Below are 13804 nucleotides of genomic sequence, written 5' to 3'. Positions count from 1 at the left end.
TTCCACCTCCTTTATGGGGAATAACTTTACGCTGGACGTACAACTTACGCGCACTGCGTCGGGCGCACGTATGTTCGTGAACAGCCGTATTTCACTCATTTGCATATTTGAATGGCTAATCAATTGGAGCGCCGCCATGCGTCCAGCCTAAATGTGCGCCCACCCTAGGCCGGCGTAGGCAAGTTACGTCGGCGGGATGAAGCCTGTTTTTAGGCGCATCTTAGTTTGTGGGTCCGGCGCACAGATACGACGGCGCACATTTGCACTTACGTCGGCGTATCTTGTTATACGTCGGCGTAAGTGCTTTGTGAATCCGGGCCATAATATTTATTTATTATTTTTTTACTTGTACTTGCCAGAAAAGGACTGGTCCTTAAGTGGTATAATTTGGGGCCATCATGCACAGTTTACCTTTTTAAGACATGACATGTTTGGTATCTGTTTACTCAATGCAACCTCATCTTTTATATTTCACCTAATTAGTATTCCACTGTGTTTGTGCGCACTAAAATTGTGTGCATTTTTAAGAAAAATTATAGAGTTGATAAATAGTGGTGCGTAGACATGTGCACTGCCAAAAAAAAAAAAAATGTTTTGGGTCGTTTGTTATGATTCCAACTGGACATGCTTTTCTGCATCACTTTTGATTGTTTATGGACTTTTACTGCCATTCCATCACCATTTTTCACTTTTCTGTGTTTACGTTTTTGGTATGTAATTATTTTAGCGCTGCTGATCACTTTAGTTTTCTTAGGTGATATTTTACATTATTGATTTATTTACAAGCAGCTGCTTTTTTTGTGCATTTTTTGTGTTCGTGGATATTATTTTTTTTCTTTGGCGCAACAAGTGATTGGTTCAATCATTGGATCTTGTCTACATTTGTGGTGATCGCACTTCGTAAATAAAAAAAAATCGTAAATTCTAAAATCTGAAAATAGGAAAGAAAATACAAAAAAATTCAAAATAATAATAATAATAATTAACTAACTAATAATAAATTATAGGTATTTGGCTGTTAGTGAACACAACTAATACAAATTTATCGGAAGTAACAAATTATCGAAAATAATGAATGCCAAATTCATTGGCAGGTAATATGGCTCTTTAGCGCTCAGGTAGCGCTAAAGAGCCATATTACCTGCCAATGAATTTGGCAGGTAATACTGCGGGAACTACTGGGAACTCTGGACTAAGTGGAGGTTCTAAGAACCCTGGACCTCTCAGCAGGCCCAGATTTCCCACAAGGACACAGGGGCCAGGCCTCAGGGCGCCTCAGGGCGGCAGCGGCATGGAGTCCCCCGATGCCCAGAACATACAGTTAAGGGCGGTAAGTTGTGGGGGAATCCGCTTGCTCGTTAACAAGTGATTGCGGCGATGTCTCCAGTGCTAGGACTCCTGTTTTGGAGGTGACAGGGTCAATAAAGAGAACCTGTCACCTCCAATTGCTATCGCACAGTGAATTGTTTTCTCCTGTGTGATAGCAATAAAGTTAAGTGAAAAAATTTGATAAATAAATAAGAAATAATAATTTAATTTAATAAAATAAAAAAAGTAATTAAAAAGTAAAGAATAAGAAAAATAATTTTAACCCCTTCCCGACCGCCGCATGTAGATATACGTCGGCAGAATGGCACGTACAGGCACATTGGCGTACCTGTACGTCCCTGCCTTTCCGCGAGTCGGGGGTCCGATCGGGACCCCCCCCGCGACATGCGGCGGTCGGGTTCCCGCGGGGAGCGATCCGGGACGACGGCGCGGCTATTTGTTTATAGCCGCTCCGTCGCGATCGCTCCCCGGAGCTGAAGAACGGGGAGAGCCGTATGTAAACACGGCTTCCCTGTGCTTCACTGTGGCGGCGTATCGATCGAGTGATCCCTTTTATTAGGGAGACTCGATCGATGATGTCAGTCCTACAGCCACACCCCCCTACAGTTGTAAACACACACTAGGTGAACCCTAAATGTTACAGCGCCCCCTGTGTTCAACTCCCAAACTGCAACTGTCATTTTCACAATAAAGAATGCAATTTAAATGCATTTTTTGCTGTGAAAATGACAATGGTCCCAAAAATGTGTCAAAATTGTCCGAAGTGTCCGCCATAATGTCGCAGTCACGAAAAAAATCGCTGATCGCCGCCATTAGTAGTAAAAAAAATAAAAATGCAATAAAACTATCCCCTATTTTGTAAACGCTATAAATTTTGCGCAAACCAACCGATAAACGATTATTGCGATTTTTTTTTTTACCAAAAATAGGTAGAAGAATATGTATCGGCCTAAACTGAGGAAAAAAAATTTTTTATATATGTTTTTGGGGGATATTTATTATAGCAAAAAGTAAAAAATATTGCATTTTTTTCAAAATTGTTGCTCTATTTTTGTTTATAGCGCAAAAACTAAAAACCGCAGAGGTGATCAAATACCACCAAAAGAAAGCTCTATTTGTGGGGAAAAAAGGACGTCAATTTTGTTTGGGAGCCACGTCGCACGACCGCGCAATTGTCTGTTAAAGCGACGCAGTCCCGAACTGTAAAAACACCTTGGGTCTTTAGGCAGCATATTGGTCCGGTCCTTAAGTGGTTAAAAATAATAAAATTATACAAAAAATAAAAAGTAAATGACAAGCTACAAATAAATAAAAATAAAGAAAGTGATTAAAATGTAAAAAAAATAAAAGGAAACAAAAAATATTTGAACTAACCGTGCCGCCCCTGCCTTCCGGTTGCCATTTTTCTTGATTTGGGGGGGAGAGGGGGTTGTTTCGGTTGGCGGGGAGTGGGTGCATTGCAGAACCTGGCCTTGGGGTGGCAGGGAGAGCAAATCCGGCCCTGCCTCTCAGTAGAGTTCTTGCACACCTACCATTGTTATTGGGAATTCTGGACTAAGTGGAGGTTCTAGGAATGCTGGAACTGTCATGCAGGTTCCTGCAAGGAAATCTGGAAGACTCGGCAGGATTCCTGCAAAAACATCTGGAAGACTACATTAGTTATGATCGCCCTTCAGAAATTAAAAAAGAATAATTCAAAAAAATAAAAATTTGAAAGAATAATTAACTAACTAACTAATAAGAGCTAATAATAAATTATAGGTATTTCCTTTCAAATTTGGCTGTTAGTGAATGTGGGGGCGAGTGATGGCACAGTGGGGGCAGGTGGGGGCAAGTGATGGCACAGTGGAGGCAAGTGATGGCACAGTGAGGCATGTAATGGCACAGTGAGATTTGAAAAAAGCCTGTTTCTGTCAGCGGTTGTTCCGGCTACCCTTCAGCTCCCAGAAAGACTAGTAGGAAGGGGGTAGACTTATACGGCGAGTATATCCCAAAACCAACATTTTTCCTGGAAAATTAGGGGGTCGTCTTATACGCCGGCAAATACGGTATACAGTATGCAAAGTAATAAATAAATTGACAATGTATCGATCATGTATCTTTTGTTTTCTGCAGGATAAAGTTGAACTTATCAAATGTTAACGTGGTTTCTCTTCTCTCTTCAGGTGTGAAATAGGTCAAGATGAGTGGCCTTGGGGACAGCTTGACCGACCCTGCTAGCCAGGAGCGCAAGAGGAAAGCCTCGCCATGTGACACCATGCAGAAGTAAGTTATTCCGCCGAATGAGAACAGACTTGACGTGCGAAGGTTCCGCCCCATCCCATGTCACAAGCCAGGAACTCTTACTTTAGATGTAAATTTCACGGGTGGGATAAAGGGAGATATTGTGGTTGGGATGGCAGAGGAGCGATAATGGTTAAAGTGTGGAGCGAGTCTGCATTCACCGTGACCTATACATTAAACATCCCGGCCATGCTTGATTAGCTCAGAGTGTGTGAAAGGCTCTGGGTGCGGGGCAGCTGCTCTGCTCTCGGGGTATGAAAAACAACACAGATCGACCATATGCTAGTTCTTTGGCGCAGTCCCTATCTGATGGCAATCTGCTCTCTGCAGGGGGGGGGGGGGGGGGAATGTGGAGGACAACCCTCCAAAAAAAAAAAGTCTTGCCCACTACGCCATTAATGCAGCCTACAGATGTTGTGCTGTTTCTGATTTTCATGAGAATTAGGGGCAGAGAGCAAAAGAAATTAAAAAAATTGCATTAAATCTGACCTGTTTTCCAGTAACGTGGTTACAGTGCACAGCCATTAAAGGGGTTGTAAACCCTTACATATATCCAGTGAAGTGCAGGGCCTACTTATAGTATGAACACCCCCCCCCCCCACCAGGTGCATGGGGGCCCACGATAATCTTGCATTACATCATACTTTCAAACTGTCCCTGATTTGCTGGGACAGTCACGCTTTTTACTAAGCTGTCCCGGGATGTCAACATCCCAAAACTTGTACTGTGTCCTCCTGATCCCAGTATTGTGCCCTCCTGACCCACCCTGTACTGTGCCCCCTGATTCCAGTATCGTGCCCTCCTGAACCACCCTGTACTGTGCCCTCCTGATCCCAATATTGTGCCCTCCTGACCCACCCTGTACTCTGCCCCCTGATTCCAGTATCGTGCCCTCCTGAACCACCCTGTACTGTGCCCTCCTGATCCCAATATTGTGCCCTCCTGACCCACCCTGTACTGTGCCCCCTGATTCCAGTATCGTGCCCTCCTGAACCACCCTGTACTGTGCCCTCCTGATCCCAATATTGTGCCCTCCTGACCCACCCTGTACTGTGACCTCCTGATCCCAGTATTGTGCCTTCCTGACCCATCCTGTACTGTACTGTGCCCTCCTGATCCCAATATTGTGCCCTCCTGACCCATTCAGTATTGTGCCCTCCTGACCCACCCTGTACTGTGTCCTCCTGATCCCAGTATTGTTCCCTCCTGACCCACCCTGTACTGTGTCCTCCTGATCCCAATATTGTGCCCTCCTGACCCACCCTGTACTGTGCCCTTCTGACCCACCCTGTACTGTGTCCTCCTGATCTCAGTATTGTTCCCTCCTGACCCACCCTGTACTGTGTCCTCCTGATCCCAATATTGTGCCCTCCTGACCCACCCTGTACGGTGCCCTTCTGACCCACCCTGTACTGTGCCCTCCTGATCCCAGTATTGTTTCTTCCTGACCCACCCTGTACTGTGTCCTCCTGATCCCAGTATTGTGCCTTCCTGACCCACCCTGTACTGTATCCTCCTGATCGCAGTATTGTGCCCTCCTGACCCACCCTGTACTGTGCCCTCCTGATCCCAGTATTGTGTCCTCCTGATCCACCCTGTACTGTGTCCTCCTGATCCCAGTATTGTGCCCTCCTGACCCACCCTGTACAGTGTCCTCCTGATCACAGTATTGTGCCCTCCTGACCCACCCTGTACTGCACCCTCCTGATCCCAGTATTGTGTCCTCCCGACCCACCTTGCACTGTGCCCTCCTGATCCCAGTATTGTGCCTTCCTGACCCACCCTGTACTGTGCCCTCCTGATCCCAGTATTGTGCCCTCCTAATCCATCCAGCATTGTGCCCTCCTGACCCACCCTGTACTGTGCCCTCCTGATCCCAATATTGTGCCCTCCTGACCCAACCTGTACTGTGCCGTTCTGACCCACCCTGTACTGTGCCCTCCTGATCCCAGTATTGTGCCTTCCTGACCCACCCTGTACTGTGTCCTCCTGATCCCAGTATTGTGCCCTCCTGACCCACCCTGTACTGTGTCCTCCTGAACCCAGTATTGTGCCCTCCAGTCCTGACCCACCTTGCACTGTGTCCTCCTGAACCCAGTATTGTGCCCTCCTGACCCACCCTGTACTGTGTCCTTCTGAACCCAGTATTGTGTTCTTTTGACCCACCCTGTACTGTGTCCTCCTGAGCCCAGTATTGTGCCCTCCTGACCCACCCTGCACTGTGCCCTTCTGCCTCCCCCTTGTACTGTGCCCTTTTTTTTGTTGATTAGTATTTGACTTATGGCATTTTCTTCTTAATTTTCTTGTTTAAAATCGATTTTTATTGAAAGTATTAAAAAATATAATGTATGTTTTTTATTCTATCAACTATTTTTACTTTAAATCTTTAGAGTAGGTGTGAAAATTGGTGAAGGCTGGTAGAGGCCCCAGTGTGTTACTTTGCCCAGGGGCCCATGATGCTGAGGGCCCTGGCATAGGTGTTGCGTATGCATATGTACACTATGGCCCAGATTCACATACATCGGCGCATCTTTATGCGGGCGTAGCGTATCTAATATACACTACGCCGGCGCAGCGCACAGATGCAAGCACTGGATTCACAAAGCACTCGCCCCCAAATCTACGCTGGGTTTCCTCGGCGTAAGCCAGCGTAGGTGGAAGTGGGCGTGAGCCATGCAAATGAGGCGTGACCCCATGTAAATGATGGACTGAGCGTCATAAAGATACGAATAACGTACGGCGCATGCGCCGTCCCGTGGACGCAACCCAGTGCGCATGCGCAGAATCACGTCGGAACTACTCCCTAAGATACGACGGATCACTGCCTACAACGTGAACGTAACCTACGCCCAGCCCTATTCACGTACTACTACGTAAACGACGTAAAATACGACGGCTGTTCCCTGGTCCATACCTTTGCTTGAGTTGCGCCTCATAGATGTGGAATAACTTTACGGCGGACATAAGCCTTACGCAAACCGCGTATATTATGCGCCGGGCGCTACTACGTTTGTGAATCAAGGTATCTCCCTCATTTGCATATTTGCAATGAGGCGGCCAGCGTAAATATGCGCCCACGATACGCCGGCGTAGGAAAGTTACGTCGGTCGGAGGGAAAATTCTTGGAAATTATGGCTGATGACTGTTTTTTTTTTTTTAAGGTTCAGTAAAGAGAAGTGTCATTTAAACACCGGCAGAAAATTGCGACTTTCTGCCGATTGCAGGAAAAAAAGTGATTTTAGATGCTGTAGTGCCTAGATGTTGGTAATGTGCGATTTTTAGATAACGTTCTAATATTAAATGTCTCAATGGCTTGTAAAATGATTAAATCGTTACAGCAATTTTTAACCAAAGCGGGCCACTCTGTAAGAAAACAACGAGAATGCGTTTTTAGCGTTCTTTTAGCTGTGATTTAGGGATGCGCGACGGCCATTTGTTCTACTCTGAATGTGAAAATTGCTCAAGTCGATTACAATATTTAAACAGCACTTAGAGGCTGAGCGGAGGGCTGGGATCAATGTCATGTAATGTAGCCCAGGGGTACAAGTCGCTTTATTTATAATCTGTCATCTTGTATGCGATCCAATTCTTGGTGTAATACGTGTTGTATGTCTTGGTTGCCCAAACACAGGGGCCCAGATTCAGGTAGATCCGTGCAATATTTGCGTGGGCACAGGGCAACGAGTTTTGCTCTGCGCCCACGCAAATATTTTGATATGCCCGCGATTCACGGAGCAGTAGCTCCGTAAATTGCGCGGGCGATATGCTAAACAGCCGGGCGTAAGGCTGCCTAATGTAAATGATCCCGCCGGGGGCGGGAATCATTTAAATTAGGCACGCTCCCGCGCCGAGCGAACAGCGCATGCTCCGTCGGGAAACTTTCCCGACGTGCATTGCGGCAAATGACGTCGCAAGGACGTCATTTGCTTCTAAGTGAACGTGAATGGCGTCCAGCGCCATTCACGAATCACTTACGTAACTGACGTGAAATTTAAATTTCACGAGCGGGAAGCGCAGCTATACTTAAGCATTGGTTGCGCCTGCTATAGCAGGAGCAACCTTGCGCTAAAGTCGCCGTACGGAAACTCCGTACCTTGCGTGCGCAGGGCCCGCGCAACTTTTGTGAATCGGTGGTAGTATGCAATTTGCATACTATACGCCGATCACAATGGCCGCGCCCCCTAGCGGCCAACGCAAGAATGCAGCCTGAGATATGAAGGCATAAGGAGGCTTATGTCTGTCATATCCTAGGCTGCAGTCGGTGTAACGAGGTTCCTGAATCAGGAGCACTCGTTACACCGGAGCAAGTAAGCCCTTGCGCCGCGCAACCTATGGTTGCGCGGGCGCAAGTGCTTCTTGAATCTGGGCCAGGGAGAGGTAAGAACAATGGAGGGGGGGGGGGGGCTACAATGGTTCATGGTGGATCTAGAGGAGATTGTACAATCAGATTGTATAGTGTAGGGATAGCTTTAGGAATATAAATGATTAGGGCTGCTGTTAGAAATCACAGGGGCCCTTTACAGCCTACATGGCAGCCCCCCCCAACATGTGAATGAGCCCTTAATTTGTCTTTACTTATTTCTTAGAATTTTTTTTACATGCTTTTTCTAATTCTATTTTTATATATATATATATATATATATATATATATATATATATATATATATATATATATATATATATATATATATATATATATATATATATATATATATTTTTATATATATATATATATATATATATATATATATATATATATATATAAGGGGCCAGATTCACGTAGCTCAGCGGATCTATAGATCCGCTCGATCTACGTGAATTAAGATCCGCTCCCGCAAGTTTAGGAGGCAAGTGGCTAATTCACAAACCACTTACCTCCAAACTTGCGACGGCGGATCATAAATCCCACCGCGGAATTCAAATTCCGCGGCTAGGGGAGTGTCATATTTAAATCAGGCGCGTTCCCGCGCCGATTTAAATGCGCAGGCGCCGTCCGCGAAATTTCCCGGCGTGCATTGCTCCCACTGACGTCGCTAGGACGTCAGTGGTTGCGACGCTTACGTAAACGACGTCCGTCCGTATTCGAGAACGACTTACGCAAACAACGTTAAAAAATTTAAATTCGACGCGGGAACGTCGGCTATAGTTAACATTGGCTGCGCCTGATAAAAGAAAGGGTAAGTATACGACGGAAAACCGCTACGGAAACGACGTAAGAACACTGCGACGGGTCCGCGTACGTTCGTGAATTTGCGTATCTCGCTGATTTACATATTTTTTACCGTAAATCAGCGGGAACGCCCCCAGCACCATTTTTAAATTGAAAAAAAGATCCGACAGTGTAACACTGTCGGATCTAACCCTATCTATGCGTAACTGATTCTATGAATCAGACGCATAGATAGGACCAGTGTAAGTCAGAGATACGATGGCGTATCTGTAGATACATCGTCGTATCTCTTTGTGAATCTGGCCCATTATATCTATCTATCTTCCATTTTCAGAAATTCGAAATTCATATAGAATGAACTCAAATTCGAATAGAAAAATATTAGAAGAGTAGAATAATAAAATATATATAAATATATAAATATATTTTTTTCTGCTCTATTCTAATATTTTTCTATTCGAATTTGAGTTCATTCTATATGAATTTCGAATTTCAGAAAATAGAAGATAGATAGAAGAAGCCAGATCATATTCTATTGTATTTGATTACATTCTATTAAATTCCATTCTGTTCTTTACTATTCTTTGATTTTCATTCTATTGTATTATTATTTTTATATATCCTATTTTATTGTATTCTTTTTTAGAAATTGATTTATATTTTTTAGATTTTGATTCAAATTCATTCGAATTTGTTTTCGAATCGAATTGTTTTCGAATTCGATTCGAATAGAATTTGTTTTCGAATCCGATTGAAATATTAACGAATCCGGTCGAAATATTTTCGAAATTTGTTCGTTTTCGACCGAATTTCGAAAAATCCGGTCGAAAACGAACGAATTCCGAAAACGAACTTAACACATGTAACGAATCGAACTTAACGAAATAAATTAAATAACGAATTCAAACGAAACAAATTTTTCCCTTTTGCACATGCCTACCTGTGCCCTCCCCTCTCCAGAACACTCACCTTTCCCATGCCCTCCCCTCTCCAGAACACTCACCTTTCCTGTGCCCTCCCCTCTCCAGAACACTCACCTTTCCTGTGCCCTCCCCTCTCCAGAACACCCACCTTTCCCATGCCCTCCCCTCTCCAGAACACTCACCTTTTCTGTGCCCCCCCCTCTCTAGAACACTCACCTTTCCCGTGCCTCCCCTCTCCAGAACACCCACCTTTCCCATGCCCTTCCCTCTCCAGAACACTCACCTTTCCTGTGCCCTCCCCTCTCCAGAACACTCACCTTTCCCGTGCCCTCCCCTCTTCAGAACACTCACCTTTCCTGTGCCCTCCCCTCTCCAGAACACTCGCCTTTCCCATGCCCTCCCCTCTCCAGAACACTCCCCTTTCCTGTGCCCTCCCCTCTCTAGAACACTCACTTTTCCCGTGCCCTCCCCTCTCCAGAACACTCACCTTTCCTGTGCCTTCCCCTCTCTAGAACACTCACCTTTCCTGTGCCCTCCCCTCTCCAGAACACTCACCTTTCACGTGCCCTCCCCTCTCCAGAACACTCGCCTTTCCCATGCCCTCCCCTCTCCAGAACACTCGCCTTTCCTATGCCCTCCCCTCTCCAGAACATTCACCTTTCCCATGCCCTCCCCTCTCCAGAACACTTACCTTTGCTGTGCCCTCCCCTCTCCAGAACACTCACCTTTCCTGTGCTCTCCCCTCTCCAGAACATTTACCTTTCCTGTGCCCTCCCCTCTCCAGAACACTCACCTTTCCTGTGCTCTCCCCTCTCCAGAACATTCACCTTTCCCATGCCCTCCGCTCTCCAGAACACTCACCTTTTTGGTGTCCTCCGCTCTCCAGAACACTCACCTTTTTGGTGTCCTCCGCTCTCCAGAACACTCACCTTTTTGGTGTCCTCCGCTCTCCAGAACACTCACCTTTTTGGTGTCCTCCACTCTCCAGAACACTCATCTTTCCCATGCCCACCCCTCTCTAGAACACTCACCTTTCCTGTGCCCTCCCCTCTCCAGAACACTCACCTTTCCCGTGCCTTCCCCTCTCCAGAACATTCACCTTTCCCGTGCCCTCCACTCTCCAGAACACTCACCTTTTTGGTGTCCTCTGCTCTCCAGAACACTCACCTTTTTGGTGTCCTCTGCTCTCAAGAACACTCACCTTTTTGGTGTCCTCCACTCTCCAGAACATCCACCTTTTCCATGTCCTCCCCTCTCTAGAACACTCCTATTTTCTGTGTCCTCCCCTCTCCAGAACACTCACCTTTCCTGTGCCCTCCCCTCTCCAGAACACTCACCTTTTCTGTGTCCTCTCCTCTCCAGAACACTCACCTTTTTGGTGTCCTCCGCTCTCAAGAAAACTTACCTTTGTGCTGTCCTTCCCTTCCCTGAATACTCACCTTTCTGGTGTCCTCCCCTCTCCAGAAGACTCTCCTTTCAGGTGTCTCGTGCATCTTCAGAATACTCACCTCTCCGGTGTCCTCCCCTCTCCAGAACACTCAACTTTGTTATGTCCTCCTATTTCTAGAACAGACCCTTTTTTGTGTACTTTCCTCTCTAGGACATCCTCTTACTTGTGTCCTCCCCTCTCCAGAACAATCCACTTTCCTTTGTCCTCCCTTCTCTAGGACACTCCCCTTTATTGTGTCCTCCCCTCTCCAGAACAATCCACTTTCCTTTGTCCTCCCCTCTCTAGGACACTCCCCTTTATTGTCCTCCACTCTCCTGAACACTCCACTTTCCTTTGTCCTCCCCTCTCTAGGACACTCCCCTTTATTGTCCTCCACTCTCCTGAACACTCCACTTTCCTTTGTCCTCCCCTCTCTAGGACACTCCCCTTTATTGTCCTCCACTCTCCTGAACACTCTACTTTCCTTTGTCCTCCCCTCCCCAGAACAATACCTTTCCCTGTGTCTTTCCCTTCTAGGACCCTTTTTTCTGTACTCAACCCTCTCCCTTACTTGTGTCCTCCACCCTTTCAGGACACTTCCCTTTCCTGTGTCCACCCTCTCCAGGACACTCCCTTTCCTGGTCCCCCCTTCTTGGACACTCTCCTTTTCTGTACTTAACCCTCTCCAGAACTCAACCCTCTCCCTTACTTGTGTCCTCCACCCTTTCAGGACACTCCCCTTTCCTGTGTCCACCCTCTCCAGGACACTCCCTTTCCTGGTCCCCCCTTCTAGGACACTCCTCCACCCTTTCCAGGACACTCCCCTTTCCTGCGTCCACCCTCTCACCTTCTAGGACACTCCCCTTTTCTGTACTCAACCCTCTCCAGAACCCAACCCTCTCCCTTACTTGTGTCCTCCACCCTTTCCAGGACACCCCCCTTTCCTGTGCCCACCCTCTCCAGAACATTCCATTTCCTGAGCCCCCCCCCCCCTTTCTTTTCCTGTGTCTTGCCCTGCCCTGAAGACTTGCCTTTTATGTGCCCTTCCCTCCCTAGGACACATCCCTTTTTGGTCACACTCCTGTTTCCAGTCTCCTCGCTTCTTCCACAGTACTGGATCTGTCCATTAGTGGTCATTGGGAAAATGCCCCTTACTTTGGTGGTCCATGGAAGGAATGTGCCTTACATTGGTGGTCAATGGGAAGTATGCTACTTTTACAGTGGTGGTCAGAATGCCACCTATACAGTTCTGCCTCTGGCTCTACCAAGTGGTATTGGACCTGGAACTATGCAGGCACCATCACATGGGAGGTCAGTCAACCACAGCTCAAGGAACCCCTAGCAACCTCTGAAGAAACTCTAGGTTTCCTCTGGAACCTGGTCAAGAATAGCTGGTCTATACAAAGGACGCCTTGTCTGACCTTTGCCATATCAGAATTTTCCACACTATCCGGGCGTTTTTTTTGTGGATTCTAGGCCATAGAACCTGTTTCATTTCACGAGTGATCAAAATAGCCTTTATAAACTATTTAACTGTTTATTTGCGACCTATATTAGTTCATCAGAAGCTGGATGTCTAAAAACGGACCCACCAGCTTTATGCTGGAAGCTCCTCTTGTCTAGAGCAGTGTTTCTCAACTCTGGTCCTCAAGGCGACCTAACAGGTCAGGTTTTCTAGATTTCCCTCATATGAAACGGCTGTGGTAATTACTAAGGCAGAGAAACCAATCAAATCACCTGTGTAAAATAATGGAAAGCCCGAAAACATGACCTGTTGGGGCGCCTTAAGGACTGGAGTTGAGAAACACTGATCTAGAGTTTATCTAAAGCCAACAATGTATTATTATTATTTTTTAGATAAAGTAGGGAATAAAGTGAGTGTGTTAATGCATATAGCCATAAAGAATAGGCAACAATATATTGATTGGCCATCTACATAAGTGATTCCTAACCACTGCCAGCTGCAGATCCCTTAAACTCTCCACGGTACTTCACAGCTCCCATTTTGCCCCCTGTGACCCTCTCAGCCTCTACAGTGCCTATTAACCCCCCACAGTGCCACCCAGCCTTCCATGGTGCCTCCAGGCCCCTGGGAGCGCTCAACCACCAGAGTGCCCCCAACCCCCCACAGTGCCACCCAGCCTTCCATGGTGCCTCCAGGCCCCTGGGAACGCTCAACTACCAGAGTACCCCCAACCCCCCACAGTGCCACCCAGCCTTCCATTGTGCCTCCAGGCCCCTGGGAGCGCTCAACCACCAGAGTGCCCCCAACCCCCTACAGTGCCAACCAGCCTTCCATGGTGCCTCCTGGGAGCCCTCAACCACCAGAGTGCCCCCAACCTCCCAGGGTGCCTCACAACCTCTCATATTGTTTCACAGCCCCCTGAGAGCTTCCAGCTTCCACAGTGCCACCCAGCCTTCCATGGTGCCTTCAGGCCCCTGGGAGCCCCAAACCACCAGAGTGCCCCGAACCTCCCATAGTGCCTCACAACCTCTCATAGTGTCTCACAGCCCCCTGAGAGCTTCCAGCTTCCACAGTGCCACCCAGCCTTCCATGGTGCCTCCAGGCCCCTGGGAGCCCCAAACCACCAGAGTGCCCCCAACCTCCCACAGTGCCTCACAACCTCTCATAGTGTCTCACAGCCCCCTGAGAGCTTCCAGCCTCCACAG

The 13804-nt window shown here is 47.1% G+C and overlaps 1 protein-coding gene across 4 annotated transcripts in view; it reads left to right on the top strand.

Annotated features, from left to right (window-relative positions):
- The window catches only part of NCOA1 (nuclear receptor coactivator 1), a 299593-nt gene that overhangs the window by 73943 nt on the left and 211846 nt on the right, over nucleotides 1-13804 (top strand). For all 4 annotated transcript variants that reach the window (XM_040348120.1, XM_040348119.1, XM_040348117.1 and 1 more), the window contains exon 2: nucleotides 3495-3594. In XM_040348120.1, the coding sequence (XP_040204054.1) occupies nucleotides 3512-3594 (83 nt within the window). In that variant the 5' untranslated portion in view covers nucleotides 3495-3511. The remainder of the gene's footprint in view (nucleotides 1-3494; nucleotides 3595-13804) is intronic.

Source organism: Rana temporaria, chromosome 4 (genome assembly GCF_905171775.1).
Source record: "Rana temporaria chromosome 4, aRanTem1.1, whole genome shotgun sequence".
In the NCBI taxonomy this organism is placed as follows: domain Eukaryota; kingdom Metazoa; phylum Chordata; class Amphibia; order Anura; family Ranidae; genus Rana; species Rana temporaria.
Note: the sequence above shows the minus strand (reverse complement) of the source record. Positions and strands in the feature narration are given on the sequence as shown.